At 38.8% G+C, this 25,677-nt stretch overlaps 1 protein-coding gene across 2 annotated transcripts in view; it reads right to left on the bottom strand.

The window, feature by feature from the left end:
- Positions 1-25,677, bottom strand: part of LOC100470940 (catenin alpha-2) — a 270,640-nt gene that overhangs the window by 97,173 nt on the left and 147,790 nt on the right. For both annotated transcript variants that reach the window (XM_034659447.1, XM_034659448.1), the window contains exons 3-5: positions 24,968-25,060; positions 24,190-24,346; positions 17,152-17,352 (exon numbers count right to left, since the gene is read on the bottom strand). In XM_034659447.1, the coding sequence (XP_034515338.1) occupies positions 17,152-17,352; positions 24,190-24,346; positions 24,968-25,060 (451 nt within the window). The remainder of the gene's footprint in view (positions 1-17,151; positions 17,353-24,189; positions 24,347-24,967; positions 25,061-25,677) is intronic.

Genomic DNA, 25,677 nt, shown 5'->3' with positions numbered 1-25,677 from the left:
AGGATTATATAAATAGAAGTTTCCTTCTCATTTCTGAATTACATCCAAAAATGTAGATACCAATTTACAGTTATTTATCAGAAATGCTGAACTGCTCTTAATAGCTTATATCCTGAAAGGGTGATCAAAGTTGGAAATAAACTTGTAAGTTCTTGTTATACTTTTGTATGCTAAGTGCACACTAGGCCACAGAATGATGGCATTCCAAGAGTAATGAAATCAGAGTTCAGCACGCATTATAAAAATCAAGGTCGCCTCCTTCTAGCATCTATTGAGATCCTAAAACAGAGGTGAGGAAGAGCTAGACTGAATCCTCCAGAGAGACATCTGAGGTGATGTTTCAGAGCACAGGGTGAATCAGTAAAATGAACAAGAAGTCGCACTAAAGATGCAAATAGGACTGCTGACAACCCTTAAGAGCAAAATCCAAGGTTAACTGGAGGTAGCGGAAATGATTGGCCAACCAACTCCACTGCCCCTGAATAAACATCTAAAAGTTCCACATCTAGCTTTAAACACTCCAATGATTCCCTTTAATACAGAGGGACTCTAAAATCTTTACAAGATACAAACACAAACACCAGACACCTGCCATTATTTTTTTATCTATGTCTCTCCACCTATTCCTACATGTATTTAAATGTTCCAATTAAACTGAATTATTTAATGTCTTCAAAGATGACATGGAAACATGCCATGTCATACCAACATGTCCATGATGAACGTATTCTCATACTTCAATATACCTCTTTCTCTTAGGCCCATGTGAATTCTTCCTCAATCTCTGGTATCTTATTTAGAATTAACTGCCATTGTTAAACCTTCCTTAATTCACAAAGTTGTCAATTCTCTATAATTTTATAGCATCCTAATTATGCATGTACTCATTATAGTACTTAGTATAATGTATTAAGATTGTTTGACATTTCTATATGTCAACTGTTTTACATTAGGAGTCACTTTTACAAAGAGACTGGCTCTTCCTTCTTCTTTGCATCTTAGGCCCTTATCATGGTTCTGGCACAGCTAATCTATCCAAGCGGGAGAAGGATGAGAAGTGAAAGCATGGAATGTAGAAGAGAACTCCCTTGTCATTCAGGATTTCAGGGACCAAATGAGCAATACCACATTTCACTTACCAAGTCTCTTTCTGCCTGTCATTTCATATTAGTTCAACAATTTTATTAGTTTCATGAGTCATTAACCAAGTTATTAGTGGACATTCTAGGTTTGATCACTAGGGACCTTTCAGAAACCTGAGTTCAGAATCCTTTCAGGACTGCTTGAGTAGGAGCATCACCACTGAGCAAGGAGAAAAATTCATTACTGTATCCTTGACTAGTTCACCAGAGCCAAACTAGGATATCTGCACGCATATAGGTTGCTCAATTGGGGTGGTGTAGTCAACCACACACCTCGTGAGTGTGTTCCTTGCACAAACTTCAGTACCAAGGAAAGAGAAGAGAAAATGGACAAGGATCATCTGCTTTAGAGAAAGAACCAGTCTAATAAGCATTAACATAAAATAAAAATGAGAACATTTGAAAAAAGCTATAAAGAGAATAAAATATCAAAAGTGGGATGAAATTGTGGCCAATCGCAGTGAAGGAATACATTATACTGTCCCATTATCCCACCAATCAAAAATAGTTATTACGCCTCCATTTTAACAGTTGGAGTTAGAGAATTAGATATGATCAGAATAACTGGAGCCAGAAGGTATTATTTTGGGGAAACTCTGTGAGGGCAATATCAGCATCCCCTTACAGCAGAAAAGTACTGTTTCATTTGCTTTCTGTAGGTAATACATTCTTTCCCCAAAATGATTTCTATCAAGGGATTTTATTCAAGTGGCGCCCAATTAGATGTTAAGAGGAGAAGAGAGTATATAGGAGAGTAGATCTAAACAACTAGGGGCCCAAATTTGCCCAAAGAAAAGACTTATTGGCATTTAAAAGGCTCGGGGTGTACCTTGACAGTTCAGCACATTCATGAAGCATGATCATTTAGTGAGGAGACCATCAGAGTCTGAAGCTCCAAGTCATACTTACTGTAGAAGGCAGGTCCAATGCAAAACTGAAGCTGATACTTTTGTAGCTTTGGCACCACTCAAAAATAATTAATGACAACCAAAGAAGCCAGCCATCGTTATATACCAGTTTTAGTAAAGAATATCACAATTATTAATTATTAATTAAGTCATTAGAGGATGTTCTAGGTTCTCCCCATCCAAACAGGGATCTTTCAAAATTCTGAACTTAGAATCTTTTTTTTTTTGAGCTGCTTGCCAAATAGATCTCTATGTGCACCTCATGAATACTTGCTATTTCATTTCTGTATTTATAGAAGCATATACTACCACTAGACATAGATGATTTCCTTTAAGATACCAGAATGGCCAGAATCTTGAAGCACTTGTCTAGGATTTCCTGTGTTATCCAGACCTTTCACTTCTGACCCTGATTTTGCATCCTCTCACTAATCCTGGTTATGACCTTAGTCACTACTGGCAACACAGCTTCTTTGAGATTCTGAGATTAATGTTTGAATATCAGAGCCTAAGTCAAATGGAATTTTCCCTAATGAGGTAACTTTTTTCTTGTCTTTGACATGCACATTGTTATCTTTCAATTATATACTAGCTTCATCTTGTTTCTCTGTACAGTTTCTCAGATCTGTCCTCTGCTCCAAATCCCTTCTCCAATCACCTTGAGCCAGTCTTGGCCTTCCTTTCCCCACTGTTTGGCTCCATTAGTCTCCTGCCCTATTCTCCTGCCCTCCTGGCCATATACTGCATAGCTTTATCTTGATTCAGTCGAACTTTTGTGTTCTGGAAGCCACTGTATAAGCAAATAGGTACACTGTGCCCGAAGTTAAATAAGTCCCTAGTAAGTCCATGCGGTGGGATCTGTTTACATGTCCTAATATTCTATCCTAATTATGCTAGTCATCACCCATATTGTCTGTCCCATCTTGATACATTTGCAAATATGTATATGGGATAGTCTCTGAGATGGGCCCCAATGATCCCTCTTTTTGTATTTATGCCACTGTGTGATCCTCTTACTCTGAACGTGAGCTGAGACTAGCGACTTGCTTCTAACCAATAAAATATAGCAAGGAGGATGGGATGTAATTTCTGAGATTAGGTTACAAGAAGATGCTGGCTTCCCATTTTGCTTCCTGTTTGTTTTCTCACTTGCTGACTCTGATGATAGACAATTGATCTATGGAATAGTCTCTATGGAAAGTAAGAGAGAAACCTCTGGTCAATAGCCAGTAAGGAATTGAGGCCCTAAGTCCAACAACAAATGAGGAACTGAGGCTTTCCAACAACCGCATGGGTGAGTTTAGAGATGGCTCTTTCACCAATTGATCCTTAAGATGACTGCATCCTTGTGAGAGATCTGGAGGCAATCACACACAGCTAAACAGTACCCAGCCTCTTGGCCCATGGAAGCTATGAGATAGTAAAACGTTTGTAATGTTAATCCATCAAGCCTTGGGGTGATTTGTTACATAGCAATAGCTAACTAATAAAGTGTGCTATGCCAGAAGTAGAAATACCAGTAAAAAGAGATAGCAGGACATATTAAATTTCTGTTCAATTGCAGCAACTATGCTTGGTCTAGGTTTCTGGATATTTATTGGGTCCAAGAAGATGCATAAATGAAACTTGATATTTGATCTTTCACAAGTTAACCAATTTGAGCCTCAGTTTACTCAAGTTTAAACAGGGATAATAGCTGCCCTTCAGGTTTTAAATAAGGTTTTAAAATAATACAGTCAACAAATTTTGTACAGTTTTATATAAAAACATAGACAGTACTTAGCCACTGGGAATAAAGTGACAAATAAAACATGTATGATCTTGCCTTCAAGGCACAAAAAAAGTGGAATATATGCAAGATACCACCATACCTGGCACATAAGATTCACAGTAAATGGCTCTTACCGTTATCATCTTCACACTATGAGCCTCTGTATCAACAAAGACACACACGTTTTTCTTTATTTATAAACAGGCAAAATCATCCGGTCTCATTTGAATAGAGGTACAACTAACTAATTCATCACCAAAAAGTGGGCTTTGTGAGAGCAAAATAAACTGAAAATAATACTCAAATTAGTGCTAAAATCTCTAATTGGGAAGTTTATACAACTTATCTTGAAAACTTAGCTTCCCTTCTTCTATGCCCTTCTCTCTCCTTGGCAGGACCACATCATCTTTCTGATGGTTTTACATTTTTAATAGTGAATTTCCTGGGGCGCCTGGGTGGCATGGCGGTTGAGCGTCTGCCTTCGGCTCAGGGCGTGATCCCGGCGTTATGGGATCGAGCCCCATATCAGGCTCCTCCGCTATGAGCCTGCTTCTTCCTCTCCCACTCCCCCTGCTTGTGTTCCCTCTCTCGCTGGCTGTCTCTATCTCTGTCACGTAAATAAATAAAATCTTTAAAAAAAAATAGTGAATTTCCTATGAAATCTGCCCTCAGAATAAGATTTGACAGAAGATTTAACAGAAGGAGGAATGAACCATGAGAGACTATGGACTCTGGGAAACAAACTGAGGGCTTCAGAGGGGAAGGGGGTAGGGAACTGGGATAGGCCAGTGATGGGTATTAAGGAGGGCACATATTGCATGGTGCACTGGGTGTTATATGCAAGTAATGAATCATGGAACTTTACATCAAAAACTAGGGATATACTGTATGCTGACTAACATAATATAATAAAAATATTATATAAAAAAATTAAAAAAATAGGCACTCAACTTCATCAATGTTACCCATTTCATAGGGCTATTATGGGGCAAAATTGAGAAAAATGCATGTGTAGCACTTAATACAGTGCCTAGGATAGAAAAAGAAATCAACAAACGTTAATAACTACTACTGAAATCATACTGTTTTATAATCTGTTTTATATTCACTTAATAGATAATAAACATTTTTGTGCCATTAAAAAAAAGAATAAGATTTTATACACTCACTCCTAGAACTTTCCATCTTATCTTGATTGACAAGAAGGCCAGTGTTAAATATTGTATCCATTACGACATCATCAGATCTATGAGGAAAGGGAATCTTTAAAAGTTATGAGACTTAATCAAAAAGTTCATAACTGGAAAAAAATCAAAACCAGCTTCTCTACCTCATTTTTTCCCCAAAAAAACTCTGAATCTAATATTCTTGTGAAATTGTTTTCCTTCTATCTCAAACTTATGTTACTATTTTATGTTAGTTGATTAAATGAATTTGAATTTTGAGTGAGTATCCTTCAATGCCTTTCGAAATGCGGTACAGGGAATAGTAGCAATATTCAAGTACTCTCCAAATTTAAATCTTACCCTGTCCAGACCAGTGATACACTTACTAGCTTTTAACATGCTTTATCTTGATAACTCATAATCAAGTTAGAAGATGTTGAACACGGGAAACTAGAAGCAAAGACAAAAGTAGCCTAGTTTAATCTGCTCCTTATTCCCTGGTGACTATTTGTCACCTGTTTCTACTCTCCAGACAATCATAAGCATCACCCTGGTTAGTCCTAATTCTTCCATTCTATGTGTATTCTCCCGTCCCCCATCCTCTGTGTATTCCTGGACTTTCTTTCATCAGAGTCAGTCATCTGTTCCTTCTGTGGGAGTTCCTAAAGGCTTCCATTTTCATAAATTCATGTTTGGAAAATTATAATGTACATTTCAAACATCAAAATCAAATTCAAGTTCCAGAAGGCCATACATAACCCATGAGCTGAATTGTTTGATGAAAGATGAAAAAGGACTGCCTAGAAGGAGGAGGGAAAAAAAAAACCTCTAAATTTCATTCATGATAACTACCCTAAGAGAATCAGGGAGCATCCATCTGCTCCTGTCTAGACACAAGTTCCTTTCCCTAGGGAAAGAAAATGCTTGCTTGGAAAGTTCTTATATTTTAAAATAAACATTTCAAAAATAATCATAAATCGTTTATAAGTTAAAAGGAAAGGATGGCACACATTTAATGCTAAAACTTAAGGAATGAATAAAGACTTGAACATGATGCTTTATGGAGCTTATAGTGTTTATGAAAACCAAACTTGATAACTACAGTTAAATTTGGCATTAGTGAGCTTTAAAGGATTAAGATGTTATAAAATAATTGCTAAGATTCTGACCTTGATCATTAAGCATGTAATTTTTTAAAAAGGTACAACCCCCAAAATAAGATAGTATACACTATTATACTTTTCATTTATGTTAAAAAAACATTTTGGAGCTTCAACTCTAATCAGCCTGGAGAAAATGAAGAGGTGGTCTCAGTTCTCAAGGGCTTAAAATTTAATTTGGAAGAAATACACACATACATTTATCTAGATAGAAAGGCAGACAGAGGGGAGATAGTAACATTAAGAGACAAATGGGGAAACAGAGTTTGCAACACAGGGTGGTAAGTGGTAGATGCCTAATAAGTGATACAGATAATATGAGCAATGAGAGCACAGAGAGGTAGGATTGGCTGGTATGGTTAGAGAGAGGAATTCACTGACAAGGAAGAATCCAGCTAGTGCTAGAGAATAGGTAAAACATAGAAAGGCAAACCAGGTGGGGAGATTATTTCAGAGTCCCTTTGACAAGAATAAATAGAACTTTGGTTCTTGTGTCCTTTTGTTATTTTCAGTCCTCCAGCCACAAGCAAAGCTTCCCATTTTTCAAATCAAACTATTGCTGGGATATTCCAATGATATACCATGTGTGTTCCCAAACAAGTGACTGTCAGCATATTCCTCTTCTCTAAGATTCAAACAACTATTACTGATGTGGCAGAGAATCTTGGTGAAGCGAACTTACTATTGCCTCAGTTGTGCACAATAAACATATCCTGGCCACCAATTCCTATGAACACCAACACTAGCCCTGCTAGACAATGTACACAGGCCCTCTGCCACCCCACTGCTCCTACCATGGATACCCCTGATGCCCTTCAAGTGACAAGTACCATGCTGTTGGTAGTCTCTAGGAATCTAAACCCATAATGTGAGTCATACAGAATTAAATAAATATCTTTCCTTTCGGTTTTACCTTGATGAACAACCCCTGGAAAAGTGCTATTTGTTCCACTGTGCTGCTCCAAACTTATGGCACATGAATGTGTATTCACTGGCCTTTCTATATCCACCCTATCCCATTTCCACTTCCACATTAGAGGTTTATTATCAGCCTAAAATTGTATCTCTTATTTTCTTATGTTGTATCGTCTCCTATGGCTCTTCAGCCCCTCATGCTGAGAGAGCTGGACATGTTTGGATTCTAGCAGAATACATTATTTATGAACAAGCCAGTGTGGGGTAGGTATTCTCATGTGTCTGCTTGGCTCAGGATTTTTTGAGCCAAAATGACTGGTAACCTGGTTCAAACCATGACTCAGTGGCAGTTCTAAAATAGTTAAACGACTGGTAGAGAGATTTACATGTTTATCTCCCCAGAAATGTGTGTTTACATTTCAAAGGGGAATAAAACCAGGCAACATTCATTTATATCCCAAAGGGTTATAACAAGTAGGTGACCTTTCCTGGAGGGAATTTATTAACATTAAAGAGCAAAGGTTTCTCTCCTCTTTTCAGGAGGGGAATGAGGCTGCTGAACAATTCCTAGATGAGTTCCCAGAGGCATAATTTTGTGGTTCCTCTCCTCTACAGTGGACCTCCTTTGCGTGTGTGGAATTCACCTGCCCTCATCATATCGCCTTAAGACGGACAATGAGGCATGGGAAACTGGCATGGTAAGTACTAAGTTTGTCCTCTCAGCCAGAAACTTTGCATTTGCCTTCAGGATAAAGTAAATATAGTTATTAAAACACATCAGCCAGATTCCCTAAAATATCTACAGTATGTAGGTTTCAGTCATACAGAAAAGGCACTGAGACAAACTATACATTGGCTATTGAAGGACTATTAAGTAGATGAGATTTCCTTCTCATTCCTCCTATACTTCTGATTTCCCACCACGATGAATACCACAACCACCAAATAAGTTATTTCCTGCATATCCTAATCACTTTGACCTTTCAGAGAGAAATAAGATACTTTATACCAATAGTCCGGGTTATATTAAAATGCATTTAAAAGATATTAAGATGTCTAGGGTGAATAGTTTTAGTCATTATAGCTTCTGTTGAAATTCATTACTTTCATAATCTAATTGCAAAGTCAGTCACAGAGAAGTGACTTAGACTATAATAGCCTTTCCTATCCATAATATCTAATATTTTGTCTTCCCAAGAAGCTGTCTCTACCGCCTCACTCTGATGTTGATGTTACCTCTCACTACACCCTCCACAACCCAGCCACTGGGATAAGCAGGTCCTCCAGACCCATCCAGTCATAAAACCTAATCCCAGTAGCATACCAGAGATCAGTCCAAGTAGAGTAAGCATACCCCCAAATGGCCAAGCAGATTGCTCTCTCTTGCTATATACAAAGTGGGGGAAAAGGAAGTCTCTCTTTGTTACAGAATCTTGAGCTGAAAGCTGGAGGCTGCTAGTGGACTTATTCTCTACTGAAAATTAATGAAACATAATGTCCTACCTTTTTATTTTCATCTTATCAATGCATATATATTAAGTGCTAATTATGTGGTAACACTGCTCTAGATCATAGATAGTTAGAGAAACACCTGACTCTAGGAACAGACAACCTAGCTGTGGACCACTGGGAGGCAGACATTGAAGATGACACACTAAATATCAAAAGACTGATATGGTTCCCTGTTGTCTTCAACTGAGAATAAGCCATGTCCTAAAGTATAAGGTCAATACACAGAGGGGGAGGAAGAAATGGAGAATATCATGGTTTTGATTTGTATTTCTTTGATGCTGAGTGATATTGCACACTTTTTCACGTGTCTGTTGGCCATTTAGATGTCTTCTTTGCAGAAATGTCTGTTCATGTCTTCTGCCCATTTCTTGATTGGATTATTTGTTCTTTGGGTGTTGAGTTTGAGAAGTTCTTTATAGATTTTGGATATTAGCCCTTTCTCCGATATGTCATTTGCAAATATCTGCTCCTATTCTGTCCATTGTCTTTTGGTTTTGTTGACTATGTCCTTTGCTGTGCAAAAGCTTTTTATCTTGATGAAGTCCCAATAGTTCATTTTTTCCTTTACTTCCCTTGCCTTTGGAGAAGTTTCTAGCAGGAAGTTGATGTGGCTGAGGTCACAGAGGTTGCTGCCTGGGCTCTCCTCTGGGATTTTGATGGATTCCTGTCTCACATTCAGGTCTTTCATCCATTTTGAGTCTGTTTTTGTGTATGGTGTAAGGAAATGGTCCAATTTCATCCTTCTGCGTGTGGCTGTCCAATTTCCCTAACACCATTTGTTGAAGAGACTTTTTTTCCCCGCACTGGATATTCTTTCCTCCTTTGTTGAAGATTAGTTGACCACAGAGTCAAGGGTCTATTTCTGGGTTCTCTGTTCTGTTCCATTGATCTAGGTGTCTGGGTTTGTGCCACTACCATACTGTCTTGATGATGAAAGCTTTGTACTAGAGCTTGAAGTACAGAATTGTGATGCCACCAGCTTTGGTTTTCTTTTTCAACATTCCTTTGGCTATTCAGGGTCTTCTCTGGTTCCATACAAATTTTAAGATTATTTGTTCCAGTTCTGTGAAAAAAGTTGATGCTATTTTGATAGGGATTGCATTGAATGTGTACATTGCTCTAGGTAGCATAGACATTTTAACAATATTTATTTTTACAATCTATGAGCATGGAATGTTTTTCCATTTTCTTTGTGTCTTCCTCAGTTTCTTTCATGAGTATTCTATAGTTTTCTGAGTACAGATCCTTTGCCTCTTTGGTTAGATTTATTCCTAGGTATCTTATCATTTTGGGTGCAGTTGTAAAACAGTATGGAGGTTCCTCAAAATGTTGAAAATAGAGCTACACTATGGCCCAGCAATTGCACTACTGGGTATTTACACCAAAGATACAAATGTAGTGTTCCAAAGGGGCACCTGCACACCAGTATTTATAGCAACAATATCCACAATAGCCAAGCTATGGATAGAGCCCAGATGTCCATCAACAGATGAATGGATAAAGAAGATGTGGTATACACACACATACACATACACACACACACAGGAGTATTATGCAGCCATCAAAAAAGAAACCTTGCCATTTGCAATGACGTGGATGGAACTAGAAGGTATTATGCTAAGTAAAATAAGTCAATCAGAGAAAGACAATTATCATATGATCTCACTGATATGTGGGATTTAAGAAATAAGGCATAGGATCATAGGGAAGAGAGGAAAAAATGAAACGATTAAACTAGAGAGGGAGATAAAACATAAGAGACTCTTAATCTTAGGAAATCTTAGAGAAGGGGGGTAGGGGGATGGGGTGGCTGGGTGATGGAACTTGGGGAGGGTATGCCTTGTAGTGGGTATTGTTTAAACCTGATGAATTGTGGACCTATACCTCTGAAACAAATAATACATTATATGTTTAAAAAAAAAGAAATGAAGAACATCACAGGAAGGACAGTGGAGGCAGCATGGATGTATTTTGCCTGGAAAATAATAACCATGCCTGTCTGTATAAAGCAAAGGGTTCAGACAGAGGATTCATGGGCAACAACTGTCCATGTTAGGTGCAGTCACCAGAAAGCCAGGAAACAGTGACACATTTATTCCAAAATCAATGATATTGACCATCTTCAGATGACAAAACAACAGGCCACATAGGAGAAACTGTGTCCCAGAGGCATCAACTAGTTTAAAGTTATAGTTAGTTGCCAGAAGTCAAAAAATGAAGTTCTAATTCCAAATCTGGATTTGTTCAACTACATTGTACCAACACAGCTTTACCGCTCATTATTCCAATTTTGGTACTTTCTATTTGCTGATCCTCTTATATTTTATAGGCAAAATATATATAAATGGTGTAAAAAGTTCTTCTTCATTCTTATGAAAACTTTACAAAAGCACAGAAATAAAAATTATACCATGTCTACTTAGTGAAGGAAGGAAACTAAGAAGGTGATACACTATATAATTCCAACTATATGACAGTCTGGAATTGATCATACTGTGGAAGCAGTAAAAAGATCAGTGGAGCCAGGGGTGAGGGGTTGTGGGGGGGATAAATAGGTGGAGTACAGATGACTTTTAGGGCATTGAAAATATACTGTATGATACCATAGTGATGGATACAGGTTATTATACATTAGTCTAAAACCACAGAAAGTATGAGTAAACAGTAAACTATGTACGTTGGGCCATTATGATGGGTCAGTGCAGCTTCTTTAATTGTAACAAATGTACTACTCTGGTAGGGCATCTTGATTATAGGGGAGTATATGCATGTGTGGGGTCAATGGGTGCATGGGAAATCTCTGTACCTTCCCTTCAGTTTTGCTGTGGACATTAAAGTGCTCTAAAAAATAGTCTCAATTTAAAAAATAAAAGAGAAAGGAAGGAAGGAAGGGAGAGAGAGAGAGAAAGAGAGAAAAAGAAAGAGAGAGAGAGAGAGAAAGGAAGGAAGGAAGGAAGAAAGAAGGAAGGAAGGAAAGGAAACATACCATCTGTTTGGACCACATGTTTTCCAAAATACTGGAATTTTAATCCCCACGTATGAAGTGCCCAATAACGTGGAGTCCTCATTTAAAATACTTTTCCCCCCACTTCCTCTTTTTTCATCCTCTTTTTATTTGTGCCCTCTGAAGAGAGAGCTACTGGCAGAATCTCAAAGATCTCTCAACCCAACCACATTCACATCGCCACAAACTTGTATCATATCAGATTTATAAAAATGACATTTCCATATCATTCAGTGAAGATGAGCTATTCTTTATACAACTAAATATGCTATGACTGAATGTACTTCCACCCCTCTCAACCCCCTGCAGCAATCTGACTTTGTAAATGAGATCCCTGAAGATGGGTCTGGTCAACCATGCATGTGCTTACTACCAAGTTGTTGGTAATTTGTTATAATTCAGGTTTTATTGAAGAGCCTATCAAATATGCTATGTAAGTATTTAATGGGTCTGATGTAGACCAGGTTTGTGTTTTCATTACCCTAAATAGTTTTATTTAAAAAAAGGTAAATTTTTATATGATGTTGCCCTAGGATTTTAGCATACTATAATCCACAAAACCATTTTCTCAAATTTAATTAAGCATTCATAAAAACACAAAAAGCACTCTTCAACAAAACACTATCTTTACTGAGAAAGTAAAGTAATTCATGGAAAGTCAGCTACAGACTGTTATGTCACTCTTTGGATCCCTTTCAATTTCTAGCCACTCAGAGAAGGCAGCCAGGTGGTAAAATGGGAGTCCTTCTGCAGAGGCCCTCCCTGGCAACATTTCCATGTCTAAATGGGGGCTGGCCTATGTTTGCAAACCCCTTCAGCAACAAAGTCTGGTCTAGTCAAGACTTGGAATGTTCAGCCCTTTTTTAGATTCTTCTTTGTAATATACACGTAATTCTTTTTGTTAAAAATATATTTGCTCCTTTAATGTTATCTTTATAACAATAATTTCGATAGAATATTCCAAGAGAGGTCTACACTTAGAACTTAAACTTTTTCTATACATTTTAATTTGGTTTCTAGGTTGTTTCTTTTATTCTGTCCAGCTCTTCAGCATTAAGCCATGTGATCAAACTTGTTCAACCACCTCACAGTGGTCTCTCTGTAAGTTGTTTTTTATTTTTATTTTTTTTACTTTTTAAAAATTTTATTTATTTATTTGACAGAGATAGAGACAGCCAGTGAGAGAGGGAACACAAGCAGGGGGAGTGGGAGAGGAAGAAGCAGGCTCATAGCACAGGAGCCTGATGTGGGGCTCGATCCCAGAACGCTGGGATCACGCCCTGAGCCGAAGGCAGACGCTTAACCACTGTGCCACCCAGATGCCCTGATTTTTTTTTTAATATTATGTTAGTCACCATACAGTACATCCCTGATTTTTGATGTAAAGTTCCATGATTCATTAGTTGCATATAACACCCAGTGCACCATGCAAACGTGCCCTCCTTACTACCCATCACCAGCCTATCCCATTCCCCCACCCCCCTCCCCTCTGAAGCCCTTAGTTTTTTCTCAGAGTCCATAGTCTCTCATGCTTCATTCCCCCTTCTGATTACCCTCACCTTTCTTTATCCCTTTCTTCCCCTACCGATCATCCTAGTTCTTATGTTCCATAGATGAGAGAAATCATATGATAATTGTCTTTCTCTGCTTGACTTATTTCACTTAGCATTATCTCCTCCAGTGCCGCCCATGTTGCAGCAAATGTTGAGAACTCGTTCTTTCTGATAGCTGAGTAATATTCCATTGTATATATGGACCACAACTTCTTAATCCAGTCATCTGTTGAAGGGCATTTTTGCTCCTTCCATGATTTAGCTATTGTGGACAATGCTGCTATGAACATTGGGGCCCTTCTCTTCACTCCGTCTGTATCTTTGGGGTAAATACCCAGTAGTGCAATGGCTGGGTCATAGGGTAGCTCAATTTTTAACTTTTTAAAGTTTTCCAGAGTGGCTGTACCAACTTGCATTCCCACCAAGAGAGTAAGAGGGATCCCCTTTCTCCACATCCTCTCCAGCCATTGTTGTTTCTTGCCTTGTCAATTTTTGCCATTCTAACTGGCATAAGGTTGTATCTTAGTGTGGTTTTGATTGGAATTTCCCTGATGGCTAATGATTTTGAACATTTTTTCATGTGTTTATTAGCCATTTGTATGTCATCATTGGAAAAGTGTCTGTTCATATCTTCTGCCCATTTTTTGATTTGTTTGTTTCTCGCGTATTGAGTTTGAGAAGTTCTTTGTAGATCTTGGATACCAGTCTTATCTGTAGTATCATTTGTAAATATATTCTCCCATTCCGTGGGCTGCCTCTTAGTTTTTCTCTTACCCCACCCCCTTCACTTCTTTTATCCTATGGTCACAGTACATAAGCTCCATTTTGCCTTGTTTAAATTTGTCACTATTTGGGGATATTTCTTCTCCTTAGAGCAGCTATCCTCAATGGAAGTTATTTTGCCCATCCTTCAAGGACATCTGGCAATGTCTAGAGATACTTCTGATGAAGATAACTTGGAATGGAGAAGAAAAGAGGTCCTCTAAACATCTAATGGGTAGAGCCCAGGGTGCTAGGTATCCTATAATGCATAGGACAGTTTCCCTCCCTCAAGAAATAATTACCTCAACTAAAATGTCAGTGGTACAGAGACTGATAACTTCTACTTTAAGGTCTTGGAGGTATCAACTGAGGCATAAAACTGGATAGAATCTTAGGTGGTGGTAGGCAGAAGAAAACATGACATTTTGTCTTGTCGATTCTGGACTCTTCTTCTTTTTCTTCACCCTTCCTATTGGCACCTCTTCCTCCTTGCCCACTACCCCTGTGTTCTATTCCCAAAATAAAATGTATTCTCAGAACAAAGTTTGATAAGCTCATATATATATAAAAGAAGAAGAAGAACAACAACAACAACAACAATTCAATGTGGCTCTCATTTAAAAAAAAAATCAGAGACAAAGCAGTAGCCCAAAGGTAGAAATCTGGGTATTAATGATAGGCATAACAATTTTTATTTTGAGGACATAGGTCTCCATAGCACAGCCAGACAGTGACAAAAAGACTAATTCAACAAACTGCACAACTATAATTGCAGAACTGCTCCTACTGTCTTCCTCCAACTCCAAGGGTCTAGTATAGTCCTAACAATTCTCATTAGCACCAGTGAGTTAACAGCTCAAGCTTTTGCATTCATTTCTTTGACAACCTCTCTAGCTACTCATAAGAAGCAATACTGTTTCTGTTTAGGAAAGAGAAAACTGAGAAAAGAAGCAAAAGAATGAATATAAATTGTATATTCTAGTTCTGAGCCCATCAACATCTACTTTTCCTTGACACGTATTCCTGTATTTTCAATTACAGTTGTGTAGGAACTATTTCAATCTCTTCTACCTGATGACTTTCCCCATTATCATCAATAGTTCTCGAAAATTATAAAGAGCCTTGTGCATCTTCTCTGTTCAATTAAGAAACATATGTGAACATCAGAATCACGGAGGTATCTTTACTTAAGTCCCCAGAGTATTCAGTCACTGCAAGGAAAGCTCTAACAGTGAACAAATAAGAGCAAAATCTTGATGAGCAAAAACAATCCTGGATGGGTTGCTCTGTTTCATAATTCATTGATTTTGTTGTTTAAAAAAAAAAACAAGCAACCAGAAAATTATTTACATTTCAAGAGTTGAGTGAAAATTAGGTAAAAATAGTTCAATCAACTAAGCATGCTGCCCTTGCCTTTAAGCAGATTTTGACCTAATGGGCATCGTACCTTCTGTTCATTAAAGCAGTCCAAAATACAACGTGAAAACAATTCCAGAATGTCTCTTGAACAATGCCTGAGTTCTTGGTGTGCACAAAGTCACATGTAAATTGGCAATATGCTCTGTGTCTTTCATCTGTCACAATGGCCATTCCACCCAGTCATGAGCAGGCATGCCCTAAGAGCCCTGTCTTCATGCCTTCCACCCTTCTCTGCTACTCTTTCCCCAGTGTCAGACCCAAGCGAGTGCTGCTATGTGGCCAATACACCATGTAAAGCGGAGACATTGTAACAGAATACAGCTACCAGGCTAGAAAATGAGAGCCACAGAAATGTGAAAGGGTCCTCTAAAGGGTGAAGAAAATAAAAGTCCTTATATTGGAGAGTAAAATGTCTGTTTCTAATTCTTCCAAATGAGGGAAGAAACTGTAGGGCTTGCTTTGTGCAGCTTTATTGAATGCAAAGGACAAGCCTATTTGAAAGAAAGCCGTGCTAAATTTCAACTAATTAAATGCAGATATATCTTATTATCATTATTGTGATTATTTCTAATTCTCAGTCTGTGATGATTCTCAAGAGCGACAATGCCTGGGTGTGCTCTTTGTGATGTGATGTTACCCTATTTCCTTTCTGCTTATATTTCAAAGAGAACAACCCAGGTCCATGTTTATTGCTGTCTTTCCTTGCTATTTCAGACTGACAAACATCTACAGAAGACTTTGTAAATAACCTTTTCCCTGTAGAAGGAAACTTATTTCAACTAACATGTTGTATCCCGTAGAACTTGGAACACTGCTTTATCTGACCTTTCAGAAACACATTTTTTTTTAAATCCTAATAGCTTCCACCATCCATCTTCAGACCAGGAAAGGCCCCCACTGAAGTTTGAAGAGAGGTCTTTGTGTGCCTACATAGGACTCAGTTCATTACCTATTCACGGCCCTGTCCAAAATAAGCTTAAATTCTCTTTTTCTATCCCTTTGTGTTCCCTTCTTCCCTGGAATTTCTAAACACTGCTCCCCCCAACACACACACACAATATTAGGGAGTTGAGAAAGGGTCTGAAGCCCAGTGACACTAGTCAAGAGCAAAAATTACTATAAATCAGTCTTTGACACAACTATTCAAAGGGATGGGTTTTCTGCTAACTCAGTCAAAGTAAGCCTTTTTTCTCCATCCCAATGCACCAGAGAGCTAGGACAGGCTCCCATGAGTAACCGAGTCTTACCACAGCAGTAATCCCCTAGTGGGCAGCATGCGCTCTAGAAGAGGGCATGGAAGGTTTCCCTAGAGGGGCAAGACATATATTCAAACTCTGACCCTTTCTTGCAGCTACCACCCCCTTTCTGTGAGCATTTCATTTCCAGATACTATTTAGAGCCTTTACACTTTATCCTTCCTCAAGGTCCTATCTTCTCAAGAAATAGATGGAGAAATGGTTTCAAGTTCAAGATTCCAAGTCCCCATCACATCTCCACTGTTTTCTAGACTTGTGACCTTTTTCCAGTCTCTTGAGTCATTTAAGCCTCCACTTTCACACACATAGTTGGAGATAATAAAAAGCTGCCTACTTCATAAGGCCCTTGTGAGAATCAAGGGTGATTATAGGTGAAAACTATAAAGTAATATATACATGCAAAGCAATAAAGTTATTTTTAAAGTTATTCAAATTCAAACTCAAGAAACCAAGAGTATGCCTGTTAGGATCAGATGTAACTTAGAAGTACAGAGGCCTATAAAAGACAATGAAAAAGATTAATTCAAATATGGAAATTAATCATGGCATTGACATTTTGGTTGAATCTAATATCCATATTTACCTGTCTCAGACAGCAATTTTGTAGCTTCCAGAACCTTCTCAGTATAAACACCAGCTTCATAGTTCTCCATCTCAGCATTAATGATGTGTATCACTCGAGCTGCCCGGCCTCTGATGGCCCCTGCAGTCCGGTCCAAGGTGTCCACGTCCCCTTCTTGGAGCGCTATCACACACTTGTTCACATCTTCCAAGATGTGATTCTCTGAGGAGAAAACACACACACATTTAATAAGCAACCTAAGAGATTCATCAACTTCATGAGCCATTGCCTTGGACATCTCAATACATACCTTGTAACACTGAAATAACATTTAAAGAAGAGAGCTTATAATTACAATAGCAGTTCTCAAACTTGAGCANCACATCAGGCTCCTCTGCTATGAGCCTGCTTCTTCCTCTCCCACTCCCCCTGCTTGTGTTCCCTCTCTCGCTGGCTGTCTCTATCTCTATCGAATAAATAAATAAAATATTTAAAAAAAAAAAAAANCTGAGGAGAAAACACACACACATTTAAATAAGCAACCTAAGAGAGATTCATCAACTTCATGAGCCATTGCCTTGGACATCTCAATACATACCTTGTAACACTGAAATAACATTTAAAGAAGAGAGCTTATAATTACAATAGCAGTTCTCAAACTTGAGCACCAGCCACAGGGCTCACAGCATCATACAGAATGCCAAGGTGTCACTCCTACTGGAGTTTCTGACTCAGTAGGTCTGGGGTGGGCCCAAGAAACTGCATTTCTACCTAAGGCCCAGGTGATGCTAATGCTGTGGGTTTGGGGACCATGCTTTCAACACCGTACTTTGAGCATCCCTTTCAATATTTGAGATTTATTGCATTTTAAGAGTGGTTGTGGCAGGAGCACCTGGGTGGCTCAGTCAGTTAAGCATCTGACTTTTGGTTTCAGCTCAGGTCATGATCTTGGGGTCCTGGGATCCAGCCCTGTGTCAGGCTCCCTACTCAGCCCCTCCTCCTCACCCCCTCCCCCTGCTCTCACTCACACTTGCATTCTCACTCTTTCCTTCTTAAATAAGTAAATAAATCTTAAAAAAAAAAAAAAGAGTGGTTGTGGCAGGGAACATGAAGCCAACCTATCAGGCAGAAACATTTCCAAACACGACCAGAATCAAGCTCAGGGTGCATGCTTGTTTGATCATGTTTTTATAAAGGAGACATGTAAGGGAAACTCTAAAATGACCAATACCTCCTGAACAGTTTTTTAATGTCATGTTATGCACCAGGTATATACAATAGGAAAATTGATCAGATGAAGAGGATAACAGTATTCTCCATAGTTAAAATATAATCCAATCTTGTGGCTGGTTCCCTCAGATTAGAGTCAAGGTCAGTGATCACTCTCCCTCATTGCCCAAGTAGAATCCAGGTAGGCAGGCCGGGAGTTTCACTCTCTAGTAGCATAGAGAAAACACGTGATTTGGTCCCTTACGGTTTTTCACGTATGCAATTTTGTATTTCTTATTCCCAAAGTGAGGTCTGCAGTTATGTCCCTTGAACAGTCTTTAGAAACAGAATTCTAAGGAAATGTTGAAAAAGTTTAGTGTTCTGTGGACAGAAAAGAACTTAAGCCAAAAATACACACACACACACACACACCACATACACACACACTCACTATAAATAAAGAGAACAAGTGAGAAAAATCATAAGTAATCTGGTAACTTTTAAAAAATTACAACTGCCAAATTCAATAAATAGTTAATAAAGGATTAAAATTATTACCTCCTTGAGAATTTTCTCACACTAACTCTGAATTAAAAATTCCTAAATAGGGAAAGAGGGGAAGGTACTGGGCCAACACCAGTCTCCACGGATCTCTCCTTCTTTCATTAAGCCTGTCACTCAGAAGGACTATCTGTTCTTTCAGAACCCTAGGCAGAAACTTGCAAAGTATAACTTACTTTTCATAATGGAACCTCTGTTTTGACCTCATACAATAGGATTTCCTCATTCAAACCATTACTAATTTCTGATTTCTACATTCTTTAGTTCTTTAATTTCAAATAGAAATTAAAATAGAAAAAAGACATTTTAATTTTAATATTTTTTAAACTCACAAAAATTAGTACTTCCTGAATGCTGACACTTTCCTGAGTAAAAGAGAAACAACTGTGAAAATACAGATTTTAACAAGTTTTCAGTTTGGTTAAGGAACTTCTGAAAACCATCTCTTTCTAAGATCCTGGTTTGTGTCATGCAAACTCACTTAAAAGGACACCTGAGAAAAAATCTACTCAAATGAAACTTGGTACAGAGTTTCAAATACAAAAGTTTGATTTTAAAAGGTCTCTCTTACTGCCCAGCTTAGCACCCTGCTAGATCTCTCCATACTATTCAAATGTACCCTTGCCCCCAAAAGTAAGCAACTGGCAGGGGCTGCATGTCAAAAACAAGCATCATCTGCTATTTTCTTTGACTAAAACAATAGAAGAACAGTAACACTACTGCTTTTCCATGCGTAGTTTAGATTGAACTTTAGATTCTATCTCTATTCTGAAAACAGAACAGAGATGGAATGTGTTAATTATATTAGACTCTAATAATCTCTCTGGAGTTGATTAAAAAAATTTTAATTCTAAGAAGCCCACTCATAACCTAATATCTTAAAATGAAATGATATTTTTTTTCTTTAAAACCTATTTCCCAAACTAGAAATGTGCAACTAATTTAATTAGGACACCAGAAAAAAAAAAAAAACGCTTTAATAGATCTAAACGATACATATTTGAAGGAGGCTAGCAGAAGCTGGAAATCCAAGATATCAAAAGCATTGCTTTTAATTAGTCAAATCATCAACTAATTTTTTCAATAGTTAGTTTAATCATGCTGTATGAATAAAGTGTAAATTTTGTGATTTATTGACTAATTTTTCTTAATCAGCTTTTCTTTTTTAATGCTAAGATAGTTTACTCAGCATTTCCCAGCATTTTCTATTTAGGGGAAACCCTTTTATGGAAAAATGAATCACAATTCCCTCCTGATAGTAGTTATATCAGCGGATGGTGTACGTGTAAAAGCTAGGATTTGGAATGTTTCAAAATAGATTTGCATTTTATTAAGCTCAGTATGAACAATGTATTTGAGAAAGAATAGGACCTGTTCATATAGACAATTGACCAAGAGATCCTACGCAGTGTATATATGGAGTCCCAAACCCCTTGTAATAACTTCTCCCCTCCTTTCCTCCTCCTCCACCCTCAGGTCTGGGGCCCACAAGTCTGGAAGCACACCGGTCTAGGATCTATCAAGAGATACAGTGAATTATTTGAAGGCTGACTGCAAACTTCATTCATATTTGCATTCCTGACAGTGCCTTACACACAGCAGGTAATCAAAGAAAAAACACTGAATACACGTCCATTGAAAGGAGACCATTATGTATTTTTATCCTAAGGTATTTTCAAGAGAAAGAACTCAAGAAGTAAACACAGGAATGCTGTCCCAACTAGAAAAGAATACAGTAGAAAAAGTAATAATAAGAAGTGTAGGTATTCCAGAGAGGGCTCCATGGCTGGGAAAACCCCCTCAGGTTCTTTGGATGTTAAACCTGGATAGGAAGCATGGTTTTTAAACATATAATAAAATACTTGACTGCAATATACTTTGCAATAAACTTGCTTGAATTTTTGCAACCTTACTATTTCAGAAAAGATGTAATTTTGTTACAAAAAATCACTGATGACCAAAATACTCATTATAAGCCTCAAAGGTATAGATTCTAAATCCAAAACCAAAGTTCACTGTTTCCTTTTACAAATTCACACAAACTCAAGACCCTGGAGCCAAAAGAAAAATAAGAACAGTCAAATACAACAAGATACTTGGACATTACAGGATTGTGTTAATCTCTTCTTCAGATCTTAGATACCTGCTATTATGTGAGCCAAACCCAAGAATTAAACTGCCACATGGTTAATGCCAAGACACTCATTTTAAAACACTATTAAAAATTGTAGTTTTTACCCAGTGGGAAAAACTTAAGTGTTCTAACACAGCCATTTCAATTTTTTACGAGCCCAGGCCACATCTGAAAATTGGTTTTGCTCCTGTAATGTTAATAGCTAACATCATTGCTCCTCAAACTTGTTGCATTTCATATGGACAAATTAAGCACTCAGGTACACAGCTTCAGGTAGCACGAACAAAACAAAACTGTAGTCTTTAAAAAAAAAAAAAAAACTTTTTTTTTTTTTTTAAATAGAGTTTCCTGCCAGAACAGATATTCCCTTAAGAAGAAACTGATACATAAAATGTCATTAATGCCATTCCAAAAGATCTCCTGGGCCAAACTTGCAATTTACTGATGCAAATGTTTTGCATTCAGCTCTGAGTGGAGAGGAGAAGTAGTTTCCCCAACAATTGGGCCGTATCCATAGCCTACCAGCAGGACAGAGTAGGCTGTGTCATTATTTGTCAAGCCCGGCTGTGGAAAGGTACCTGCCACCTCCAATTGTCAACTCCAAAGGCATGCTCCAGCAGGCTCTGCCAAGGCTGGCTCCCTGACAGCGCCTGTTCATTTTCCTGTCATAGCAGGCCGCGGCACTTGTACCACTGGGGTTGGACCGCACAGTGTTATCAGCAGAAGCCGAAGCCTTTTCTTGTTGCTGGTAATAATGAGATGCACAAAGGAATGTCAGGGAGAAAGGTGGTGAAGAGGCAGGGCTGGGGGAAGAAAATTAAGAAAAAGCTTTGCAGAATTGAAACAGTCTGAGATAAGACCTCCTCACCTTGCTTTTCCCTACCTTCAGAAAAATTTTTACATGTATTTAAAGAGGAGAATTTGGGAAGTTTTTAAGTTCTGAAATGATTCCTCTTTGAAAAAGGTAGTCCATGCATATTTTCTACTCATTTGCAGGCAAAGGGGGAGCAGAAGCACATTTCCAGGGGCTATGAGGATTGCTGTGAGATCTGAGGCTGGTGAGGGACAGCCCCTGCCCTGTCTGGGGGCTACTGGAGTCATCCTGGCAAAGACTGACTAGATACAAGCCTGAGGTGGCCACCTGTTTATTCCACAGCACCCAAATCCCCAACATGCCTATCTCAACAATTTCTAAGCATTGCACAAAAGATGCATTTTTCAGATATCTTTTACATGGTTAGGACTCAGCCATCACCAAAGCCAATCTCAGAAATGGCAACGTATTGAGTTTTTTTTTTTATCAGCTAGCCCCCAGATACGGGTATATTTAAATGAATAGCTGCTTTGGGAAGTCACTGAAACATAGCACCTTGGGAATGAAAAACAAGAAAGGCTTCTGAAAGGAATGAGAGCGTGGAATGAAGGTATCAGAAGTGGGGATAGGAGAACTGCAATGAAAGCTGGACTGGCCACATGAAATTTCCTGCTATCTTGACTTACTGAGAACTACAGAGCTTCTGAAAAAGAGGATTATCTGGATTTTCATACCATCTCTGCCCAGTTACCTACCCCCTCAGTGACTTAGTTTACTCAAAGGAAGACTTGGAATACTAATACTCATCTTACAGAATTTGGGTGAGAATTAAAGCAAACAACACAGAGTCAGGTAAATTATAGACACTGAACACACGTTCACTTGTTTTTTTCCCTTCTGCCTTCTCTTGCTCTCCATGGTTTCAAAGTTGGGTTTTTGCTAACCCATCAGACCTACAGATTTGACTCTGCTTCTCTCAGACAAGCTTCAAACACAAGACCCCAATAGGAACCCATTGTCTGTTTCTTCCAGAAAAGCAAAGACTGCATCTAGACAAAAATCTCCAAATATGATAAGACTCCCCCAGAAATTCCATCTAAATTATCGCAGTCAGAAGCCCCTTTTTCCCAGATCCCATCAGTACTGCTGAGACCCCTTCTGTCTCCAGCCTCAGGTGGCCAACGACAGACAGGCCTTGGTCAAGGTTAGGTCTACCTGTGGGTACAGTCAACATTTGGTCAATATGAATTTTCAAGGGTCACTTGATTATTTTGATGCCTCACAAAGGAGACTGATGTTTCCAGCAACCTCCTCTTCCATTCCTCCCACATAGACTCTTCTAGGTGAACTGTGCCAAATGTGTTTGGACAAATGTGTTTGGAAAAAGGCTCATTTGCTGGCTGGTAGCCCAATTTTGAAACAGCATTGATGAGTACCATTAAAGGTCAAATTGACTACATGGTTATTCAAATATACTAACATCCTTCAGTCTGGCTTCATCTACAAAGAAAAAAGTTACAATTTCAAGTGATGACTGGTTCTATTTGTTTTCTCTCACTTCCTTACACATCCTTATAGGTAAGTATTCAAAACCTCCATGGCTCCCAAGTATCTCCTAATGGGTACATTCGATGACTAGTATTTCTATCTGCCTTATCGTAAACCTGCGGGACTTCATTAATTGGAAGAAGTGACCCCCTTAAACATGGCCAAATTGGGCTAGCTGATTCCTTTTCTGATTTTTATTATTTTTTAAAGATTTTATTTATTTATTTGACAGAGATAGAGACAGCCAGCGAGAGAGGGAACACAAGCAGGGGGAGTGGGAGAGGAAGAAGCAGGTTCACAGCAGAGGAGCCTGATGCAGGGCTCGATCCCATAACGCCGGTATCACGCCCTGAGCCGAAGGCAGACGCTTAACCTCTGTGCCACCCAGGTGCCCCCCTTTTCTGATTTTTAAATATAAACCACAAGGATTAACCAACCTCATATACCATACCCTTCTCTAAGACGAGTAATCTAGATGTATGCAAGGCCAACCTGCTTTAAAAATTCTAGGACCTAAAAAGGAATGCATGTCTCCTTAAATACTCTTTTCAGGTTGCTGATCTCTTTATCAGAAAGTTGTGTTTTCCTCTCAAATGCTTTGACTCAGTGTTTTGAAATAATGTGCACACAAAAGAAGAATTTCCAAGAGGGTGCTCCAATCGCATTTGCAGAGATGAGTGAAAGCTTAAAGGGCCAAGAAGAGCACTCGAAACAGAGACCCATGACCTTTGCAAGATACTCCTATCCTGTTCTTCTCCTCCAGTTGCCTTGGAAGGGGCCTATTTGTGATTACCTGAGACAGAAAGGAAGTCATCCACTGAGGTGATGTCATCCACGGCCTCTGTCAGCACTCGGACCTGCTTCTCCCACTGGTCTTTGAAGACATCCATGTTGTCCTGAGCAACTTTGCTCTGTGGTCGGGCGGCCAGTGTGAGAGCAGCATTGATGACCTATTTGTTAGAAACAATCCAGAAACATACTGACTACACTATTCAAAAAAGAAATAAAACGGTCAAAGGCCACATTGAAACCCTGGACCCTGTAGCTTCTACAGATAAGTGGGTCCTCAGGGTTCAAAAGACAATTAAAAACATGAAAGATAAAGTACATTATCACTCCCATTAGTTTTTGTTTGGTGTGTGTGTGTGTGTGTGTGTGTGCGTGTGCGCGCGTGCGCGTGTGTGTGTTTTAAGATATAGTCATCAGATTCAAGTTTCAAAAAGTGGTTTTTGGACAAGCTGTATTTACTTAGCACAGATGTAGTAGAAAGCTAACTCCTGTCCTACATGCACAAGGTTAGAATTTAGTTGAGACAAGGTAAATAGATACGGAGCATTTAAATAACAGCCCCAAACAAACAGAACAAAGTCAATAGGAGTGGAAAACACAATAATTACCATAGTAATTTCGAAGACTGTGGCAGTTAGAATTTATTTTTGAGAAAGACAGACCTTGAAACAGCCCAGGAATGATGGCAAGGCAAGGCGGGGAGAGACAGAAGTGCCTGACTGGACAGGACCCTGAGTGTTAGGCCACCAATGGGCTTTTGAAACAAAGTGAATGAGGCTTACCTGGGGACACAGGCTGTCAATCTGGGTGGCTGCCATCCGGACTAATTTTACCCCTTCCTCATTGTTGGAAATGGAACAGGCCAAGTTGGCAACCTGGATGGAAGAGGATTGGAGTGAAAGTCATGTTGGGGCAAAGGGGAAGTAAACTGTTGCATGACCTTGCACCTTCTCTGGAGTCCTGCATCCAGGGGAATCCTGTCACGAATAAAGGCACCTTTCAGTGATTTACCAAATATTACTAGTTCTTATGTTACATTAGACATGTATGCCAGAAAAGCAGAGTGCTAATAGCAAATCATTGCTTCAAGCACACACAATAATGCATTTTAACTGGGTTGCTTTGATTCATTTTCCCCTATGGACTGCTCTCATGACCTACACTCTCACTTGAGCCCTCTTACACTCCCCATGGAGTGTGGAACACTATGATTTTGGCCACATGAGTGCTAAACTCTGACCAATGAGGGAGACACTACAGTGCACTTTGGATTTAAAAGAGACTCACAGGACAGGAATCCATCAAAATTCTAGAGGAGAACATAGGCAGCAACCTCTACGACATCAGCCAAAGCAACCTTTTTCATGACATCTCCAAAGGCAAGAGAAACAAAAGATAAAATGAACTTATGGGACTTCATCAAGATAAAAAGCTTCTGCACAGCCAAGGAAACAGTCAAAAAAACTAAGAGGCAGCCCACGGAATGGGAGAA

The sequence above is a fragment of the Ailuropoda melanoleuca genome, chromosome 4, assembly GCF_002007445.2.
Source record: "Ailuropoda melanoleuca isolate Jingjing chromosome 4, ASM200744v2, whole genome shotgun sequence".
In the NCBI taxonomy this organism is placed as follows: Eukaryota; Metazoa; Chordata; class Mammalia; order Carnivora; family Ursidae; genus Ailuropoda; species Ailuropoda melanoleuca.
The sequence above is the reverse complement of the archived record's forward strand: the minus strand, read 5'-3'. Positions and strand labels throughout refer to the sequence as shown.